Below are 24,377 nucleotides of genomic sequence, written 5' to 3' on the forward strand. Positions count from 1 at the left end.
AAGTAGGTAAAGAGAAAAATTATCTACCATTGGAATCATTCACAATCATACCAATAAACAACCCTTTGTTGATATTTAAGATGACACGTTTAATGATACTGAATGCCAGTTACATCATGTTGTATCTGCTATTAAATTGGAAAACAACTTACTTTTAAAAAATCTTCTTTTCCAATTTGTATGGATAACCCCATTTAATATAGCTTTTTATTTTCAACACTGATTTTTTTATTTATTATTTTTATCATATCTATTTCAAGATTTTATACTTATTTTTATAAAATGTTATTCTCCTTGTTAATCACATGAAATAAATTAAATTTCAGAGGATACCATCATGCATTACACTGAAATTAAATATCTTTTGTTGAATCAATATCACATTACCGCATAGTATTCATTTTTTTAAATTAAAGAAAAAAGGATAATCATATATAACTTACCGCTAAACATATTCTTAAGTTAAATAAGACTTGAAATGCATTATAAATAATCATAGGGATTTTCAGGTTGAATGCTTCTCTTCCCTTCATCATATCTGGTCCTAACTTCAGTGTGAAAAATAAATATCCAACTGTAATGGTCACTATTAAATATGGATCCATTAATGGCCATGTTTCTATGGTCTTTTCTGAAAAAAAAAAATCATTATTTTGTATATATATATATATATATATATATATATATATAAAAGTTATATTTAATATGTATTAATATATTTTTAATTACTATTTTTATATATTATGATATTACAGTGTAAATTTCATTTATTGTGCTATCAGTATTCAGTACATCATCAATGGAAAGGATAAAATTCTGTATATTCAGATTATTAAGAAGATATATTCGTTATGTATGTAAGTTAGTGAAATATCTGTTGTGAAATATCAAACCGTTTGACTAACTGTTTTTCTCAGAAAAAAATGAACTGTTGTTTCACTTCTATAAAAACTGTGTTTTTCCGCTCGATAGTAATACTGCACAGTAAACATGTTGAATTCAAATCTAACAAATGTTATATAATAAAAAGAGATAAAGTAAATAAACAGTTTTCTTAGAACAAGTCATTTTCCCGGAAAATTGTTGTTTTACCGCTAAATTTGAATGGCTTCAAAAATCAAATCTTATTCATGAAAATAATGTAATATTAAAGTGGAGAGTGAAAGGGTCATAAAACTGCCAAATTTATTCACTGGCATCAACCGTAACAGCCTGTTTTTTTTTTACTTAAAATATTAAAATGAAACCATTGTTTTTAAATAAATAAAAAATATGCAGTTTAACAATGTAATGGAAAAATGAGTCGTGAACATTATCAACAGATTAATAATTCAACCTGTTATTCTCTGATAGTTTGTAGAAACATTTGTTTTTTTCCCAACAAAGAGTTTGTCCCATTTGGCAGAAACAACAAAACCACCTTCCTCAAATTTGCTGAAACCAAGAGAGGTTTTGAGCAATACGACAAGATATACAAATCACTCCTTACCTATTTTACAGTAACAAGCTGCTTGTATTAGACAAAAAGAGGAGTAAAATGGTTTCCTCTTGTCTTATTCACCGATTGGACATCAGCATGCCAAGCTAATTGAAATGTTGGAAATATTCAGCTGTATTGCATCTCTGTTAAAACACCCTTACTCTCACAGAAAGCAGGTCTGAATAGTATCTCTCTATCCCAATTTAAAGTAATAAATTAATGCAACTGCTTTTTAAAAAATAATGTATATTATGATAATAGACTATTAAAACAAACTATTAAAACTAAAGAAGTTTTTTTTTATTTTATTAATTCCAATTCATTTTATCCATCAAACAATCCATTTTATTTAATCCGTATAATTTTAGTAAATGAATTTATATAATTTTATTTCATTTTTTACAGTCCATTTTATTTAATTAAAAAACTTAAAGCTTGTGCACGGGAATATATATACGGAATAGAAGTTTTTGTAATATGTAAAATATGGTCGACTGGGATTCAAACTCAGGGCCTTTCGGATGAAAGGCTAAGATTCTAAAATTTTGCCATTGATGTCGGTAACCTCAATTTTAATTAAAATGCGATTTCAATTAATTTAACTGTAAAATATAGTTTTTTTTTTTAAAAGGAGGTTGAAACAATCTTCTGAAGATGATAAATTTACAAGAAAGGAGCTTCTAATTTTCTTTCTGTTGAAAATATATTTGTAGAATGCATTCTTTCGGTAGAAAAAAAATAAAGAAAAAAATTAGATAATCTTTCTTTCTGTATACCAGAAAAAGGAAGAGGTAACATGAAAAATAATTTTTCATTATTTACTTTATGTAGTTGTATGATTAGTTATACAGAAACTGTACTCGCATCTCCAAATAAATATAATTGATTTTAGCGAATAAAATTTATTTCAATTATGATAAACATATTTAGGTATTTAATACTTGTTACATGGTAACACAATACAGAGACCTTGTGTGTCAACAGTACTCTGCAGAGATGTCAAAGCAGTTACGCTCAGTCTATCTACTATCAGATTGTCTCAGTCTATCTATCCTACTGCAGATATCGTTTACTACATTTTGCAGAACGTGATTTAATCTGGGATTAAACATATTACTAAGTAAAAGATTATTAACTAAAGTCAATACTTTTGGTTTCGTTTTACTTTACTTTACTCCTCGCTCGATTAACACCTTAAATTTTCTGATGATTTAAATAAATGTTAAATTTATCGTTCGGGTAGATCTAATAATTCCTGAGTTTTAAGCGAGCATTGGTATAAAGGAGTATAAACATTCTGATTTATGTATACATATTTACATTAGTATTTTTATTGTAAATTTTCTTCTACTTGAATAAATGAGAGATAAGACAAGACATGTAAGCACATTTTATCAGATTCTATTTCCATATAATTTCAGTTGTTTGCGATTTGTTTACAATTTTTTGTTCATTATCTGTAGGAATAACTTCACTTCCATTACCCCATATAATGAGTTTTCTATTGATTTGTTCTATTGTATTATCTCTTGCGAGTGTTACTACTCAAGGCAATAACCTTTCCAAGTAAGTTATAAAAAAGGTAATTTATTATAGCATTTGATTCATTGTGTAGTTTCAAACATTAAAAAGAGGTTGTTTTTAAGAAAGATAATTTTTTTGTGAAGGTGAACAACTAAAGAAGTGTTATAGTCTAAGTTAATTACTAAAAAACTTTTTTATTAAAAAAATAATAATTTTAATTATGTTCAAATATACACATTTTTAATGAAATTTTGGGAAAAAAAAATTTCAAAATAACGTACACAAAAATAAACGTTTTTAAATGTTAATGCACTATTGAAGCAAATACCTAGAGTGCGGTATTTTTACCGGGTGATTCAAAAAGAATTTCATAACTTTAAAAGCATATTGAAATAACTTACTTACAGATTCGGTTGGGGGTCTCATTTCGTAGAAAAACACATTAAGTTTGTAACCCAAGATTCACTTCGGTTCGATATGGCTTCCGTTTCTAATGCGATATACATCACGATTATGTTCCAGACTGTAGCCAGCAAGGTTACAGAGGACGTTACCTCTGCAGCTGCGGCGTTAATTCGAAGTATTAGCTCAACAAGATTTGCAGGCCAAGTTGGTATGTAAACTAGATCTTTAACGTGGTCAAATTTGGGGAGCGAGGTGGCCATGCAATTGGATCTTCACGACCTATACACCGTCCTGGGAATCAAATATCAAGAAAATTTCAAACTTTTAGGTGGTGCCCCGTCTTGATGATATAGTGATAGCGTCCATGTTGGTCATCATTGTTTAAATGAAGAATTAGAAATTTTGAAGCACATCCAGATATACTCTGCCATTTACGGTCGCCTCCTGCAAGAAGAACGGGCGATGTTTGTTTAGGGTAGAAAAAACATTGACCTTAAGACTACTACGAATGTGCTGCAAAGTTTCATGAGGGTTTTTGCTACCTCATATTCGTCCAGTTATTTTTATCCATCATTTCCACACAAAACTGCAGCCGAGCAACTCTGACGTCATCTGTAATGCGTTGAACCACGATTAATTTGTAAGACTTCAAGCGTAGTCGTTTACCGTAATTTGCGCCAAACAGTCGTTTGTGGAACGTCAGTATCACATGACGTCATTTCTTCAACTCGAGTTGAAATAAATTCGAATTCTGCAAAAATCGTTGTCAAAGCTTTCGTTCTCCGAAAGCTTTGACTACGTTATATGAAGATTGGCGGCTAATGTAGTTAGCCGTCCGTCGCACAAAGTCTTGCGCAGCCCAACTTTCATTCAGAAGGATGATCTTCACGCTTGAATTTTCGAACAGACTCTGGCCCCCATTCGATGCCCGACAGTTCCGCAAGCCACGCACTTCTGGGGAGCCTTACATTCTACCTTCCTATGCCCAAGCTCACCCACCACAGTTGTTACAGCAGTTCGTGCGATCCGGGCCTGTACACCGCGACAATGTATGTACACCGCTAATGCCTCAACCTCATTCATTAAGAGAGTTCGTCTCTCTTTGTACCTCTGTGGACCCTGTATCTGTGCTGTCCTCCCTTGATCGCTTCCTCGAGTCTACAGACGGTACCAGAGGTCTCTCTTGCCATGAAAACATCTGCAAGACTTGTAGATGGTGTCAACCTTGGTGACCTAGCCGTCTCTTAGATTCTTTTGAACACCGCCTCTGTTACCATCTTTTCTTTTGGATCTGACATCTTAACGTCAAATTCCTGACATTTAATTCAGACTTTCACTTAAATCGTTTAAAATGTACTATAGAGTTCTATGAACCTGTTTGGGCGGTTTTCACGGATCATTGTTTGGTTCCAGTCTTTCCTGGAATTTTGCAAACAGAAAAATACGTCGCAGAAGTAATACCCGGCTTAAAATCTATTTTTCATTGTCCAGATTTGACGAATATTCATGGGCAACTTAAATTTACGACGTAAGGCCTCATAACACACGCGATCCACAAAGATGTGGCGCACAGTTAGGCGGCAGTCGCATCTTATGTATAATGGTGCATTTTCCGATGACATCAGGTACCCGTAAATGGCCCTTTTATATCCTATCCGCAATCGGCAGCGGACTACTTCCTTTCGGCGAATTTTCCTGTGGGAGCAATCCCATGTTAACACAGTATTTTTGATATGACGAAGTTTGTTGTCTACTGCGGCAATCCAGTCCATCTTACCGCTTTGCGCGAAGTGCGAGTTTAACACAATTAATAAAGTCGGATATAGTAAACACAGGTAGTGGAAGATGGTTGACTACAAACGTCTTTTGCAGTGGAATCTGCACGTTCATTACTCGGAATCCCCACGTGGTTAGAGATCCAGCAGAAACTCACTTGTGTGTTGCGATGGTTTAACTCGGCGATTGCGTTTTAGATTTCGATGACGATAGGATGTCTGGAATAAAGTTTTCTAAGACTTTGAGAGCGCTACACGTGCCACTGCAAATAAGGATATTTCGATAATTAAGGTTAATCATATTCAGGGTATATTCATATACCAATAAGTAATATAAAATTTGTTACAGCGCATAGATCGTTTTGGAAAAATGGCCAAGATAACGAGAGGAAGAAGTATCGATTTTGAAAATGACAGTCGGTAGAGGTTGCTTAGTGGATTAATGAAAATGTTTACCGGACAGATGTAATGAGAAATAATGAAAGTTGTAAAATCAACTTTATTATGCATAATTAATGGTTTTAGTTAATTTTCAGTAACCGGTCTCTATTAAACTCATGTTAACCTTGAAGTTGACTTAAATTATTGTTCTAAAAATTTTGTCTTTTTTATATTCGACAGATTTTGAACAAAAGAAAGCTTGCTGAATCAATTTCAATTTATTTGCATTATTTAAAAAAACAAGTTTTATGAGTGACAGAACACTATTAAATCTGGGTCAAGATTTTTGTGATCTAGTACACAGATTGCATCTTAAAAACTTGTTAACTCTATTATATATATTACACATACACACACACACACACACACACACACACACACACACACACACACACACACACACACACTAGTGTTTTTTTGTGGTTGGGTTTCAATTAACCACACATCTCAGAAATGGTCGACCTGAGACTGTACAAGATTACACTTCACTTACATTCATACATACGAGTATCATTCTCATTAATCCTCTTAAGTAATACTTGACGGTGATTCCCGGAGGCTAAACGGGGAAAAAAGTTAGCCGGTCTCCACTTAATCAGTTTTCTGGCAAAACGCGAAAAACTGTAACTATAATTATGAACATAATTCTCAATTTCTAATATTAAAAATTGTTAGTATACTTAATTCTAAAGCTAAAACCTTTTAGATAATTTTATATTAATAAAAATAAGATTGGAAATCGGCACTTTTGATCCTTAATGTTGATTATTGGCCGTTTTGTTTCGGAAATTTTGGATTTAGGTTGCTATGCTTCCAAAACATCACGAAGTGTTACTTTTTAAATATGATTAGTTTAACATAACTACTTATGATCAAAGTAGAAATAATTCAATTGTAAATTTAAAAAATTAATACATATATAATATAGTTTTTTTTAAATTTTAAATCGATAAAAATTTTCCATTTCAATAGGTTCACAACAAATGTCTCCAGAATTTATTTTCTTCGATTAAATTTTGAATATCATCAGGAAAAAATGTTGTGTAACACTGAATTTTTAAAGTTTTTCCAGTTTTTCCACAAGTTTATTTAAGTTTTTAATTTTCGGATTAATGACAGGAACTTCCGCCAAAATAAGATCAGGATTTATCATGATTGCGTTTTTATTCTTCTTCGCCCTCACCAAAACACCACAAATGTTTTTGCGGTGCTCAAGATAAAATTTCTTCGTAACCGAAAACTTAAAATCGATCGGTTATAAATTTAAAAAAGATTGTGTTTCTTATCGCCAAACGTATTCATATACTTGACAATCTGCACCTACTTTAAAAATAGTAGCATGTTTCAAATAAATATCAATGTATTGCTGTGGATCCTATTATTACTTTTCTTAAAAAATTACTTTTCTTACTTCAAAAATCCGAAAATTTAAAATTTTCAAAAATCCGATCGAACAATAGTAACGAAGGTCCAGACGATAGGGAAACCCGCTCCTATTGATTCTACATATCTGGGTGCTTGCAAAAGACATTTGCAACACATTCCGATAAATAACTAATTTTTATTTTATACACCGCAGCCTTTTTAGGCGAAACTGGAATAACATTTATTTCCATAATAAGTTATATCCTTTTAAAAAATCTTTAATGAATTAAATTTAACAAAAAAGGAATTCAATGACGTGCTGAAAGAAAGTACATAATATATAAGATCAACGATCAGCTGTTCATACTCCTTTCTGGTCGGTTAGTTTCAAAAGTAGGCGCCATTATAATTTTTGTTTTAATTCTAAGGCGTGAATTTCAAAGAATAATTATGTTAGAAAAGGTAGTTTTGATTAAAAAGACTTCATTATTAGATTTCTTTTTTTCTTGTTTTTTTTTTTTTGTTTTCAGTCATTTGACTGGTTTGATGCAGCTCTCCAAGATTCCCTATCTAGTGCTAGTCGTTTCATTTCAGTATACCCTCTACATCCTACATCCCTAACAATTTGTTTTACGTATTCCAAACGTGGCTTGTCTACACAATTTTTTCCATCTACCTGTCCCTCCAACATTAAAGCGACTATTCCAGGATATGTTAATAATATGACCTATAAGTCTGCTTCTTAGCACTATCGCGTGAAAATAAACAAGAACAAAACAAAAGTAATGAAATGTAGTAGAAATAACAAAGATGGACCGCTGAATGTGAAAATAGGAGGAGAAAAGATTATGGAGGTAGAAGAATTTTGTTATTTGGGAAGTAAAATTACTAAAGATGGACGAAGCAGGAGCGATATAAAATACCGAATAGCACAAGCTAAACGAGCCTTCAGTAAGAAATATAATTTGTTTACATCAAAAATTAATTTAAATGTCAGGAAAAGATTTTTGCAAGTGTATGTTTGGAGTGTCGCTTTATATGGAAGTGAAACTTGGACGATCGGAGTATCTGAGAAGAAAAGATTAGAAGCTTTTGAAATGCGGTGCTATAGGAGAATGTTAAAAATCAGACGGGTGGATAAAGTGACAAACGAAGAGGTGTTGCGGCAAATAGATGAAGAAAGAAGCGTTCGGAAAAATATAGTTAAAAGAAGAGACGGAGTTATAGGCCACATACTAAGGCATCCTGGAATAGTCGCTTTAATATTGGAAGGACAGGTAGAAGGGAAAAATTGTATAGGCAGGCCACGTTTGGAATATGTAAAACAAATTGTTAGGGATGTAGGATGTAGAGGGTATACCGAAATGAAACGACTAGCACTAGATAGGGAATCTTGGAGGGCTGCATCAAACCAGTCAAATGACTGAAGACAAAAAAAAATTATTATAACAGAAATTTAAATTAAATGTCTAATTTTAAATTAAATTTAATTAAATAAAATTTAAAATTAAACTTTAGAATTGCGAATAATTTAGATTTGTTTTATTTTTGTAGTGAATTCATTTTTGGGTTCTTTGAGTTAACAAGTATTTTATGACGTACTATGGTCCCCTTCATTTTTAGTATCGCATGTTGGAAATATATTTGTACTGGAAATAGGCTTGTGACGTCATATACAATAACTGGTTACGAATATTTTATACGCGTTACGAGTTGGTGGTTTTTTTTTTTTTTTACTTCACTCGTAAAAGCTAGAAAAAAGTACACTTAATTACATTTATACGCGTATCAATTAAAATATTTCGCTTTGTATATTTTACGATATGTATAGCGACAAAAAACTCTCGTTTAGTTTTGCTGAATTATTTAATTAAATAAATACCTGCAACATGTAACTAGTTCTATAAATAATAAGTAGAGTTACATTTACTCAAGGGCACTGCATTTATGTAAGAACTTTTTATTTTTGTTCATTTTAAAAATTTCAATTGTACTTGAAATTTTATTTTTTTACTTCTTGATAGAAAGTACCTATTTTCGTATTTTATCGAAGGTTTTATATTAACAGATACTCGTACAAGCACACAGAGATTAAGTTTTCTGCTTCGGATATAAATATTCATAGTTTACACTTTTTTGAGCTTAATTATTCCAAATACATTAATTATGTATTATACTGTAATTATTATAACGTACGATTATTTTTATTTTAATATTCTTATTGATCGAGTAATATTTTAATCGTAAGAATGTATGTACATAGATTAATATATTACAATCCACCGGGTTGGTCTAGTGGTGAACGCGTCTTCCCAAATTAGGGCCGAAACGCGCCACGCAGGCCGGTATTTATTAGGATTTTCTTTAGTAGTTTCGTAATGTGAGTAATGATGTAATCGGTATCCTTGTGTTGCTTCGTATTTAATTCTATACAAAGGAAATAAGTTAAAAAAAAATAAAATAAATAAATTAAAAAAAACTGTTTAAGACATTGTAAAAAAGCTGACAATTTTGGGTTGTTTCTGATGCACGGCTTACACACACACACACACACACACACACACACACACACACACACACACACACACACACACACACACACACACACACACACAACACACACACACACACACACAACACACTAAAAGCGCGCGCACATACGTATTTTATTTGCGCGGATGTGGTACTACTAGCGGCGATGGTCGGCAATAAACAAACTAATATAATTTCACAACTTACATGTAATAAATTTTGCTTTTATTGTCGGCGTAGCTGCAAGGCTTAACGCATCAGGTACCGAGTCGACCGGGCGATCGAGTTTGAGACCCGGCCAGACCGAGTTACTTTTTTACACTTTAAATATTATTCATTTATTTAATTCTACCGCTCACCTGTGACGCAGCTTTTTTTGGGAAGGTGCGATTTTGTAATAATTGTTTTTGCAAATTTTTTAATTTTTTAATCAATAACAAATCTGCTGAGAAAAATATGACTTTTAATTAGGTGAAATCTCGAGATAATGAGGGTGACCCTTTGACCTTTTAAGTTCAAAATTTAATGGCATCAATGCCAGATATATAGAAGTAATCTGACAGAGTTTGGTCAAAATCGGTCCTGTAGTTTTAGAGATATAAAGTGGTTTAGAGGCCGACATCGAACACACGCACGTACGAACATTAATATCCGGAAAATTTCCATCCGGTTTTTTGGCCAAACTGGACGATTACAATACTTTCCCTTCTGAAGCTACAGCGCTATCTAGTGGAAAAAGTAAAAATGTGGTGAAATGGATTGGTTTGTCGGATACCTTTTTCGATGGAGATAACATTCTACCTATTAACAGTTACTAAACATTGCTAATATCACTCTCAGGGAAACCGTTCTACTAGTGAAGCGATATCAGTATTTTTAATATCGATTTGTAAAGCAAAACGCAAAATTTCTAATAAGTATGTCACACGTACCTTTCACAAATATAGTTCGTTTATTACCTTTTAAAAGTAAACAAGAAGTCATTATATGATTTCATGAGCGTTACCTGCTTATGGAAAGATATTCTTTTTTAATATTTATCATTTTAATTAGAAATTACAGTTCCAGGAACTCAAAACAACCACCAAAACACACCGGTATCCACGATCTAGTATTGAAATCCGTGCAAAAATAACTGACTTTACTACTAGTACTTGAACGCTGGAACTTTCGACTTCCAAATCAGCTGATTTGGGAAGACGAGTTCACCAATAGACAAAAATTCGGACTGGGTTCAACACCCAGTTCGGGCGGGTTCAACATTCGGACTGGCCGGTCCGAAATGTACCTGTAAATTTATTCACAATGCGATCAATATATATTGTTGCAAACAGGTTTTTTTTTGGAATCGTATTCTTATATACAGTCACGCCTGTTAGGGTAAAAACCTTAATTTCATTTTCTTCGATCTTCATCCGTTTAAGGGTAAATCTCAAAAATTTCGTCCAATTTGTCTTTTTTAATTCGAGGATCAAAATGTTTAAATCGGAACATAAATGAATTATTATTGTTAAAAAAAAAAAACACTGACAAATTGTTAAACTTTCTTACATAAACAATTTTTTCCCGAAGGCTGAAAAAAATTTTTTTTGTGTGTTTTTATGTAAATGAAAATATTTTATATATTAATTAAAAAAAGAATAAATTTTAAAGCGAGCCATATATTTTTATCATACCGATCGAGGTGATAACCTCAACATGTAGGTTTCAGCCTTTATTTAAAGCATTTAATATGCGCATAAGTAATATAATTACTAAATAGAATGACAATAAAGTGCGTCGTGTCACAATTAAGGCTATTACACAAGGAATAATTAATGTAAATGTTTACATAAACATAATAACAAAAAAGGTTATACAAGAATAATATTATGTTAATAGAACGTTACACAAATATTACATCAAAGTTTTGTTAAACAGTTGTTTCTCTCCTCCATCGAGTGACAAATGAATAAAACGCAGGAAACTTATTACACGACTGCCCAAAAAGGAGTTTAATGTATTTAGAATGTATGTATATATGTTCCACCGCAGCAGCTCAACGACTGAACCGATTTAAATATGACTTTGAATTCTTACGTTACCGAAAGTGCCACAGGTTATATAATATGTAGGTGATTCAAAAGGAAATGAAAATAATATGGAAACTGATTCTAGAGCTTGAAATAAGGAAAAGGTTCACACAAATATATTTTTGAAAACGCTTATTTATCGAGTTACGGTTAGCGAAAAATTTCGCGCGGATTTCAGTTCTTCCGGTGAAATTTCAGCGTATTAGGAATAAAACCTTGATGGTTTCTTATGTTTTTTGACCTAAAAAATCGAATAAAACAGGTTCCTGAACTGTATTTTCTGTAGTTTTCATGATATCTAACTTAAAACAGAAAAATTTGGCGATGAAAAACATTTTTTTATGTTTGAAGTAAAATAACTTTGTTAAATGCGTAAATTTTATTATGGAAACGCGTAAGAAGTTTTATTTTGAGAAAATTTATTTATAAAAACTTAACAAAAAAATTTTAAAAATTAATAAAAATTAAAAAACTGTTTTTAGTAAATAGATCTTTGAAAAATTAAAATAATTCTAATTTACATTTAAAAATTACCGATTGTGGCTTATACTACTATAATAATTTATTACACTATATGTAATCACTTTGTAACTTATATTTATTAAAAATGTGTATAATTTAATAGGTGTACAAGGAAGTTATGTAGTGTCTACAGCAGATTTTTTTATTAAAAATTGTCGCCGATAGGGGAATTGAATTTATCGTGACCCTCTCCTATATTTCATCTAACAATGACAACTAGTATTAAATTGGTGGGTCAACGTAGGTTCCTAATACAGCATTAACCTCAACATACTTGTATTGTTAACCGGTTTATGTGAATGTGTGCGAGTACTCTTACTCGCATTGCTACTATTTCAAGCTACATCTGTCCTATATAAAATATGACATATTACAATTAAAAATGAAACAATTGAATTAATTTTTTTTTTGTCTTCAGTCATTTGACTGGTTTGATGCAGCTCTCCAAGATTCCCTATCTAGTGCTAGTCGTTTCATTTCAGTATACCCTCTACATCATACATCCCTAACAATTTGTTTTACATATTCCAAACGTGGCCTGCCTGCACAATTTTTCCCTTCTACCTGTCCTTCCAATATTAAAGCGACTATTCCAGGATGCCTTAGTATGTGGCCTATAAGTTTGTCTCTTCTTTTAACTATATTTTTCCAAATGCTTCTTTCTTCATCTATTTGTCGCAATACCTCTTCATTTGTCACTTTATCCACCCGTCTGATTTTTTAACATTTTCCTATAGCACCGCATTTCAAAAGCTTCTAATCTTTTCTTCTCAGATACTCCGATCGTCCAAGTTTCACTTCCATATAAAGCGACACTCCAAACATACATTTTCAAAAATCTTTACCTGACATTTAAATTAATTTTTGATGTAAACAAATTATATTTCTTACTGAAGGCTCGTTTAGCTTGTGCTATTCGGCATTTTATATCGCTCCTGCTTCGTCCATCTTTAGTAATTCAACTTCCCAAATAACAAAATTCTTCTACCTCCATAATCTTTTCTCCTCCTATTTTCACATTCAGTTGTCCATCTTTGTTATTTCTACTACATTTCATTACTTTTGTTTTGTTCTTGTTTATTTTCGTGAGGTAGTTCTTGCGTAGGACTTCATCTATGCCGTTCATTGTTTCTTCTAAATCCTTTTTACTCTCGGCTAGAATTACTATATCTACAGCAAATCGTAGCATCTTTATCTTTTCACCTTGTACTGTTACTCCGAATCTAAATTGTTCTTTAACATCATTAACCGCTAGTTCCATGTAAAGATTAAAAAGTAACGGAGATAGGGAATATCCTTGTCGGACTCCCTTTCTTATTACGGCTTCTTTCTTATGTTCTTCAATTGTTACTGTTTGTGTTTGGTTCCTGTACATGTTAGCAATTGTTGAATAATTATATATGTACAATTATAAACATCAATAAAATAGATTTCACATAATCGCCTTCAAAAATTTCATTTAAAAAAGTATCTTCCACTTCTTGAATTTTGACATTTCAAAGTCGGCGCCTCATTAAGGGTAATTGTTATTAATTTAATACGCATTTTAAAAGTCAAAATTTAAAGAGAAAAAAAATAATTTAAAAATTAAAAAACACGACTGCAAAAAAAAATTCACCTAAAAAACGACAGTGTCGAACTAAAAAAAATCCCTTTCGGCACGCCGGAAGGTGGAGGTAGATTTCACCGGTACTAAGTAGGCGGATAAAAAAGATTTCCACCTTAAAATTAAGATAATCTTTTCTCAATACGACGATAGTTGCATGTGAAAAAAATTCACATATTTAGCAAGCCCCATCTTCAACAATTCCAGCAACATTTTCGTCATCCCTTGCCGTAAGGGTTGGTCATATATCAAAAATTGTTATAGATAAAGATTTTAGGTAATGTTTAGAGGACTAACGACTACTTTAAACCGATTAGATACTGTGCCTATTAAGGGAGGTATGATTTCTTTTACTTTGAAACCCCATTTTTTCCATTCCCTGAGCCGATGGTTGGTGATAATAAAAAATTTTACTTAGATAAGTTTTAGGCCCTTATCCGAAGAATAGCAGGAACTTTGAACTAATTCGATATTCTACTTAATAAGGAAGTTATAGCGATATTTGTTTTTTTCGAAAAAGCCCCTTATTTCCACCCCCATGGTCCGATTTTTCCCATTAACGAACTCGACCGAGATATTTTTAAGGAACAATTTGAAAGTGATTGGCGCAAAATTACCGCAGTTATCCTGTCCACAAGAAAGTGAAATTAATATATTCAAAAGTTTTGGGGTCTGGGGAGGTGTGAAACGCGAAAATAAGCCCAAGTCGAATCATGATATCCATTAAAATAGGCTTTCTTGTGAAATCAACTTAAAAAGTACAAAATTAAAGACTAAACATCGTAATGTAGTATTTAATAAAATCAAATAACGGGTGACCGTCTTTCAGACAGTTTTAATTAGTTTAAATATATTATTTATGTTGCAGAAATAGCAGACATTTGAGGTTGTCTAACGATTAACTTCTGTACATCGATAACAAAAATTTTGTCAAACAAAAATATTTAAATGGAGTCGAGGGGGCTCTGAATTGTTCTATGTTAAAGAGCCGTTGTTTAGTTCAATTATTTTTTTTAGGGGGCAGACGTGTTTTTTAATCTTTAAATTAATTATTTTTATTATTTTCAGAGATATTATAAGAGCAACCCAATTGCACCTACTAAACAGTGACCCAGGGGCACCCTGGTTTTACCAGTTGATGGTAATGATCGGTCTAGCCTCGCACCAGGTGCTACCATCATCTCACCACTCTAGCTAGCCTCACAAGTAGTCCCTCACGGGAAGCCCATTATTATTTAACAGAAAGTTTTTTAAAATTTATTGAATATTATTTTATTTTATTTAACGTATATTTAATTCAATTATTTTTGTAATATAATTCATTCGATTGAATCGAATCATTCATTTCAAACCCGGCTCAGCTCGCAGTTCATAGTTCGTTAATTCAATCGATTAAAGTTTGTGTTTTAACTGGTAAATCTCCACTACTACATAGGCTATTATATATAAATATATTTATATATCCCATGACATTTCAGGTAACGTAAGGATTCTAACGCGGGGTCATAAATCTAAATCGGTCGTTGAGCTGCTACGGTGGAACATACATACATACGTATACCCTAAATGCATTACACACCTTTTTGGGTAGACGTGGATACCAGTGGTTACTTTAAATCTATTTATAGATTCAATTAAATTTGATTAATTTAACCTGTGAGAAAATATTCGTTTTCGTAAGAATATTTGTTAATTGGTTATTATTTCTTCATTTTTCTAATTTATTATTATTATTTATTAAAATCTATATTCTTTTATTCATCAGTATCTAATGAAGATGACTGTTTAACAAGCGAAATGAGTAGTGTAAATTTTAAGTAATTCTTTAAAAAAACAAAGTTTTTAAGTGGTTTACAATTTTTGTAAACCGCTTTTCTTTTCTTGTATTACAATTTTTTCAGTAATTGTTGACCTCGTATACACATTATAAAAAAAACGAAGAAAAAAGGTATACAAAAATATGTGTATACGAGGGCCGTTCGGATAGTTCTCAGTATAACAAAAAAAAAAAAATATTTTACGTTTTTTTTTTTTTAATTTTTCAACCTATTTTATTTTTAGTCACCTTGCAATCCGATTCCTTTAGACCGTTGACATTCGAACTTCGATGATATCCTCAGTATAATTCGATTTTTCCATCTCTGAAAAATACGCGGTTGTTTCAGTTTTGATTTCATGAAATAAACCCTTCATCCAACAAGCCATTTTTTCAGGTCGGTAGAAAATGTAATCGCTGGAACCCAAATCCGGCGCACGTAGAAATTCTTCAAAACGTAGGTCATGCAGGTTTACAGCAAAAATCCGAGACGTATGTGCAGCCGCATTATCGTAGTGAGAAATCACTTTACTTTTGACTAGAGTGGATATTTAACCTGAATACTATCCTTCAGTCGTTGCAGTAATTAAGTGTAATATTCCTCTTGATGCTCCTGCCTTCCAGGAAGCCGATGAACACCGCACTATGAGAATCCCGCAAAAAAAAACCGTAGCCTTGACTTTTTCTGTAGATGGAACCAGTTTTCGCTTTATTTTGGCGCACTTTCATCTGTTCCCACCCACTGTTTGATCTCTGATATGTAACTGTGGATCTATTTTCCATTTATTGTTATAAAACTTCGAAGAAGCTCGGCGAAATCGCGTTTAAATAAAACTAAACGCCTTCGAGAAATGCCTTTTTTTGTCGACTGATAATAAACGCGGGACTTATCGAGCGGGAAATTTTTTCATACCCAAAACATCGTGTGAAATTTAGTGGGCACGGTCCATCAAGATGTTTGCAATTTCAGCAAGCTCAAATGCCATTAGTCGGCGATTATTCAATACGGCGTGGGGAATTTTTATGACTTTTTCGTCAGTCGTAGCGGTTTCTGGGTGTCCCGAGCGTTCATAATCTTGAATGGTTGTACGACCGCGAATAAATTCAACAACTCACGTTTTTACCAACGAAAGTTGTATCTAGTTCTTTGTTTGTTGATCTAGACCGTTAAAGTACCTTTTAACAAGTCAAATTTTATCTATTTTATAAAAAAGGTCAAAACTGTTTGCTTTACTCGATCGTCACAACAAGCAACTAATCAGAGCAATCGTCACAACAAGCAAGAATCAGAAGCCTTGCCATTTAAAGGTCCATACTTGATAAATATCGCAGTTGTTTGATCATACTTGCACATTCTCTGTATCAGGCTTATCTTTAAACAACGTAAGGAGAAATCATTTTTAGAAAATCCTTTAAGTAGTTTTTATTTTAATTAATATAAGAAATAAAAAATAAAAAAAAAAAACAAGAAATTGGCAACTTATTATTATAATAGTAGCAGTTGACATGGTCTTGCACTAAAAATGAACCGATTTAATTAATTATTCACCGTGTACATATATTTATAAAATGTAATGGTATAAAATCCGATGATAACACCGATTTATTTTTTTATTGCAAATTCCGGAATAATAAAAATTAAAATCATTCAAAATATTTTATTTCATAATTATATAATTCTGTTAAAAATATTCATTTACGCATTTCTATGTACACCAGTGATGTTTTTTCTTATACGCAGCTTCGATGTGTAAATACTGTGTTACTCGTTGTGATTTAGATAAATTACAATTAAAATGAAATAAATGTTAAAAGGCAATTACTTGATTTAGACCGGTTATAAATGATTTTTTTATTTTAGCGAAAAAAATAAATCTTATTTTCTCCTTAACCTGTCCTGAATTATAATAATTGTTAGCATTTCTGCTAACAATTATTATTATTAAATTATTACTTATTGCTTATATGAAAATGTATCTGGTTAATAAATTGATGTATATTTATAAAGAAAAGTTTTCATACCGATAGAATATTCTATAAATATACACAGATATTAAATAAAAATACATTATTTATTTTTTTTTTAACAGGATATCTTAAGGAAAGAAACAGAATAATTTCAGATAACGTCCTTTTCAAATGAAAAACATTAATAATGAAAGAAAAAAAGAAAAAATCATATAAATATGGGTCCGAAAATCTCTTTGTATTCGAGTAAACTTTGTAAACTCTTTCGCCCTGATTCCTGCTCCAAAGATAATAAATATTAAGTCATCTAAAATTGTGAGAATGATAAATTTGATGGTTTGTTAGGGATTACATGCTGAAAAAATATTATGCGAGTAAAAAATTGATCTAATTTTTTTTTTAAATTCTTGTGAAATAAAAAAAATTGGTTTCACAGAAGACAATTTTTTTAGGTTTTATGTACAATGACGTACTAACATTAAAGTGTCGGTAAGAAAATTTGCTGTCAAATCTGTTAAGAATTTAATTTTAACAAAATCTATATAAGTAACATTCATCTGGTTACTAAGAAATTTGTTTTTTATTAAAAATAAAAACAGACGGAAACGCGGAAGAAAATATACTGAATTATACAGGACGATTTAAAAAGGACTTCACAACTTAAAAAAACTTACAAGTTTATTCAGATAACATACAGATTCGCTTCAGGTCTCATTTCATACCAAAACACATCAAGCTTGGACACACCTAGTTCATTAGTAACAGAGTCGGCCACCAGTTCCCGGTGTTGTTAAAAATACATTTGGTTTTAGTGGTGAGTCAACGTTTCACATCAGCGGCAAGATGAACACCCGTAACTGCCGAATATGGGGTAGGGAAAACGTTCATGAAACTTTGCAGTACATTCGTGATAACCCTAATACTAATTTTTTTGTACCCTAAATAAAAAAAGAATGTACGGCCCGTTCTTCTTCCAGGAGGCGACCGTAAACGGTATCGTTTATCTGGCTGGACGTGTTTCGAAATTTTCTAATTTCTGAGTTAGATGATAATTAACCATTATTATCAGCAAGACGGGGCGCCATCTCATTACCGAAATTTTCTTGATAATTGATTCCCAGGTCGGCGGATCGATCGTGAAGGTCCAATGAAATGACCACCTAGCTCTCCAGATCTGACCACGTTAGAGTTTTTCTTATGGGGGTTACATTAAAGATCGATTTTATGAACCGCCTTTTCCTGCCGATCTTGTTGGGATAAGGCTTCGAATTAACCCCGCAGTTGCAGATGTGCCCGAATTGCTGGCAACGGTCTGGAATTAAATCGATTTCAAGTGGGGGGTTTGTAAGTTGCTTTACGAACGGAAACCGTATCGAACCAAAATGAAAATTAAGCGATTAAGCGACAAACTTGATGTGTTTTTCTATAAAATGAGACCTCGACCTAATCTGTAAGTTATCTTAATAAATTTTTATTTGCTTTTAAAGTTGTTAAATCCTTTTTGAATCGCCCGATATAATTTTAAACCGAACTAGAATAATTTAAATATTGAAATATATCTGCAGACCGAATCAATTTTTATATAAATTAACAAAAACGTTATCATAATAATTGAAAACTAAGAAAGACACATGTTTATATTTACTTTATCTGATTTTTTCATTTTTGGAATATATCCTGGAAGAATTCCCGGTTTTTTGATGAGACATTGTATAAAAAGTTTTATTTTTTGGTATATGAAAATCGAATACCGATGAAAAAAGTATTAAATTCCCTACAAAGACGAGTTACTTTTTTCGTAATCGTGAAGAACGGTAATTTTGACCGGACGACTAATTTGAAAAATTTCATATATACGACACAAGAGAATTGTATGATTTTTTAAGGTAAATAACGATAAAATTCTGATTTACAAGTCTTTATGAGATCGATTAGAACGTATAACCCCTGTTAAGAAACGAAAAACATTTGAAATATTGTACTCTTTATAAAGTTTGAATATTACGCAAACTCTCTCACACAATTATAAAATCACCTTGATTTATCTTAATTCGGTTATAAACTTGATTATTAAAGAATTTAATTAATAGATTTTTCCGTTAACATATCAATTAAAATTAGAAAGCCATTCTAATTACAAAACGATATACTCAAGTACAATATGTATTTCACGTAGACTGGTACAAAGATATTCGTTAAATTTATTTTAAAAAGAAAACCTAAATTATCCGTCCATTCAAACTAAGATTAAAAACTTCTAAGAACACAAGATTAAGAATTTAAAATTTTGGAAAATCCACTCGCATTTTTGTGGACGTTTATAAGTTTTGTCGATCAAAAAAATTGAATATTTTTTCACCGGTTTAGACCAAGGATACATATAAAATTTAAAAAAATGTCCTTTTTGGTACGTAAATACTACAAAGGACAGAAAAGTTGTAATTTTATCAGTTGAAGTATTTAAAGTTGTCGACCTTGCTTCAAACAAAAATAGATATTTAACTGCTATTTTTTTTGTTACTTGTAGAATTGTATTAATAAGTAATTAATGACTTAAAAATGATAATTTATAGCCATCTTTAGTTTTAATTGAACCAATAATGGTATATAATTTACGAGTATTAGTAATAGGGTTCAAAATTCAAATCGAACCCTATGATTTGGCATAACTTTTTACCAAATCCCGTTTTCAATAATACGTTTTACACGACTGCCAAAAAAAGATCTAGTGTATATAGAGTGTATGCATGTATGTTTTACCGTAGCAGCTCAACGGCTGAACCGATTTAGATGTACGACCCCGCGTTGGAATCCTTACGTTACCGGGACTGTCATGTCATAGGCTATATTAATATATACACACACACACAAATATATAATGCACAATAGATATTCTTTTAGCCTCCACAAAGCACAGAATTAGAGAAACTCTTATCCTTTATCTTTTACTCTATCAAAGCGCTTTCGGGCCTAAGCCCATTCTCAGTGATATTTTTTATAAACTCAAAAACTCTTTACATTCCACAATAAAATTATTAGCTTTTTCCATTGTAAAAATTGTTTGTTAAATGAAAGTTTGTTTAAAAGATTTAAAATATATTTAGATTTAATATATTAAATATATTAATATAAGATTATTAATATAATTATTATAATTATTAATATAATTATTATAATTATTAATATAATTATTATAATTATTAATATAATTATTATAATTATTTAATAATTTATAATTATTATTATAATTATTAATATATTTAATAATTTATAATTATTATTATAATTATTATTATAATTATTAATATAATAATTAAATTATTAATATAAGATTAATATAAGATTTAATATATTAAAATATATATTAGAACAAATATTTATTCAGTCAAGAATGAAAAAGTATTACAATAACTATTACTTTATCGTATCTTATTTTTGTTTATCACCTTAAATAATTTTAATAAGAATGTTTCCATCAAATTCTATTTGCAGATTTATAAGGCTGAATTCACGTTTCCCAGTGTCTCCCGGCGACATTATATATATATATATAATATAAAAAATTATATATATATATAATTTTTCTAAAATCTACAATATTTTATTACTATTTACTTCATCGACTATTTCCAAATTATCTTCTAAACTAGTTATATTATGATTACTATTTATCAAATGGTCAGCAACATTTGAAAACCCATCTTTCTATTTTTAAATTATCTATTCGTTTTACCAATATATTTTCACAATTGTTGTATTTAATATTATAAATATCGGAAGAATCATATCTATTTTTTATTGTAAAATTTTAAATGTTTTATTATATGATTATCAGGTTTATAAGCAGATTTATATTTTTACCGTTATGTACATCAATTAAGTTTTCTATAATATTATTTGTACAAGAATATTTTACATAACATTTTCACGATTTTTATTTTCATTTATGGGTAGTAAAAAAATTCTTAATTTATATATATATATAAAGATTATGGAGGTAGAAGAATTTTGTTATTTGGGAAGTAGAATTACTAAAGATGGACGAAGCAGGAGCGATATAAAATACCGAATAGCACAAGCGAAACGAGCCTTCCATCAGAAATATAATTTGTTTACGTCAAAAATTAATTTAAATGTCAGGAAAAGATTTTTGAAAGCTTCATAAGCGTTCTTATGAAGGAAAATCAATGTTAAGACACATTACAAACAACGTTAATTAGGGTTTTTGGGGTCGGAGAACACGAATTTGAAGTAAAAAAAACTCATTTTGGCTAGCTACGCTAGCTCTTTTTGATGAAGACATCTCAACTGAATTAAAACTGAAAATGGTTGAAAAACTAGCAATTTCGGGTGAAACTTACGAAAATTTATTATCTGCGACAGATGATGATTGTGATTATGATAACGAACCTGCTCACACGAAACGCTACGAAACTAAAAATGTTAACGAATTGTTAAACAAAGAAATCGATTTTTTTGTCAACACGGAGTCCTTGAATTTTTTTAAACGTTTCGAACTTGCGACTAGCTTTCTAGAAATTGATCCATGTAAGTGGAGCGAAAACGAAGATTATTTGGCTGCTTTGAATCGTGTTAAAAATCTAAAGGTCGTCAATGACTGCTCAGAAAGAACGGTTAAGTTGGTGAAAGAATTTAGATGTAAATTCACTAGAGATGAAAGTCAATTGCAATATATACTACAAATTGTAAATGATCATCGCAAAAAACATCCAAATGTATATAATTACATTACATATGTAATGTAATATAATAATAGAAATAGAAATCATAAAATTTTAACAACATTATTTGAATAATTATATACATGAATATAAAATTTTTAAAATAAAATGAGAGTTGATCTTTTTGAATCTATCCTTCAGATTTTTTTAAATTGACAACGACTTCAACAGTTTTAATGTGTCAAAACAATTTTTTCACTTCAAATTCGTGTTCTCCGACCCCAAAAACCCTAATTAATGTTGTTTGTAATGTCTAACATTGATTTTTCTACGTAAAAAAGCTAGTTGTCAATTAATTGGCTGCGATTTTAACAGTTTTAACTTGTCAAAATAAGTTTTTAACTTAAAATTCGTGTTCTCCGACCTCGAAAACTCTTATTAACGTTATTTGTAATGTCTACCATTGATTTTTATACATAAAAACGCTAGTTGTCAATTGATTGACAGCGATTTTGACAGTTACAATGTGTCAAAATAAGTTTTTGACTTCAAATTCGTGTTCTCCGACCCCAAAAACCCTTATATACGTTATTTTTGAAGTTTTGTGATGAAACATGCAAGCGCTATATCGTCACGACTTGAAAATAACCTAAAATCCATGTTAAATCCCCTTTAAAATTCAAGTGGAGTGGGGGATGACTTTTTTCGAACGGAAAGGGTTCATCATTCATCAACGCGTCAAAAATTTTGTTTTTGAGAGTACTTTTAAATCAGGGGGTGCAAGTTTTTCGACAAAAATTTTGCCCTATTTGGACCACTCTAATATATATATATATATATATATACGTCGAGCTAATTATATTTCAGGCCTTATTATTCGCATTCGGCTCCACAGCGATAATACTGACGATGTAGGGAAGGACAAACATGTACGTTCTGTTGCTAACCGGAGAAGGACAAGCGATAGAATTAATGATTTTAGAACCGTCCGTATAAACTATAGCATCTTGATTCACGATATTCATAAGATTATAGAAAACCGTTTCTCAATAAATGTTTCGTTTTTGAGCAACAATCAAAGCTGCAAAAACTTAAAACGCGGTAGTAATAAAACGAGGTAAAACGCCTCGTAGTTTTTTTTATTTTATTTCCTACTCTTTTCGGAATTATATCCAGTTAATGATGAAATTTATGAATCTAAACACTTCGAATAATAATATTCCCCCTATTTACATATAATATTTATACGAGTCGACAGTAGTACCGTACCTTTCTTTCTTTTTCCTGTTAAGCCTACAGGAATTACCGTTCAGATAATACTTAAGAGTTTAATAATATGTATGAGTGTAAACGAAGTGTAGTCTTGTACAGTCTCAGTTCGACCGTTCCTGAGATGTGTGGTTAATTGAAACCCAACCACCAAAAAACACCGGTATCCACGATCTAGTATTCAAATCCGTATAAAAGTAACTGCCTTTACTAGGACTTGAACGCTAGAACTCTCGACTTCCAAATCAGCTGATTTGGGAAGACGCGTTCACCACTAGACAAACCCGGTTGGTTAGTAGTACCGTACTTAACAGATGCATGCGTTATGCCTCTCCTTCACCAAGAATCAGTTGTATTTGTACAGTTATCATTAAGGATTAAAAAAAAACAAAAACTTATAGATATGTTTAATCTCCGTTTATTTTTGTACAATTAGGAATTTTTAATGAAATTATATAAGTACATTAGTTTTAAAATAATAGACTAGTTTAGTTATTGCACAATTTGTTAAGGTTTCTTAGTACCAGTGGTTAAATTATATTTAAAAAAGTTAAAAATATTTATTCGGAAGGATAGTTTTGCCAGATAGTGTACCTCAAAACACATCGCTCGCTAAAACACGACGACGGTGTTACTATTGTTAAAAATACTAAATATGAGCCGTGCGTACGATAATTAACCGTTATCGCTTTTATTATCGGAAGTAATTACGCGAAGCTATGTAATCACAGATGAAACACATCCTTAATGAATAGATATTCAACCGGAAGTTACGCAAACATTTTATAGCATGAGTTATTACAAGTTTTATGTTTATTAGTTACCGATTTTTTTCCGTTAATTATACAAAAGCTGAATTTAACATAGTTTTCCATTTTTAACTTATAATACCATCATAAGAATCTTAATTAGTTCTAGTA

General features: G+C 31.0%; 1 protein-coding gene across 4 annotated transcripts in view; it reads right to left on the minus strand.

Moving 5' to 3' along the window:
* LOC142333419 (very long chain fatty acid elongase 7-like) overlaps positions 1–24,377 on the minus strand; it is a 115,040-nt gene that overhangs the window by 26,038 nt on the left and 64,625 nt on the right. For all 4 annotated transcript variants that reach the window (XM_075380478.1, XM_075380481.1, XM_075380479.1 and 1 more), the window contains one exon: positions 444–631. In XM_075380478.1, coding sequence (XP_075236593.1) covers positions 444–631 — 188 coding nt within the window. The remainder of the gene's footprint in view (positions 1–443; positions 632–24,377) is intronic.

Source organism: Lycorma delicatula, chromosome 12, assembly GCF_047948215.1.
Source record: "Lycorma delicatula isolate Av1 chromosome 12, ASM4794821v1, whole genome shotgun sequence".
NCBI lineage: Eukaryota > Metazoa > Arthropoda > Insecta > Hemiptera > Fulgoridae > Lycorma > Lycorma delicatula.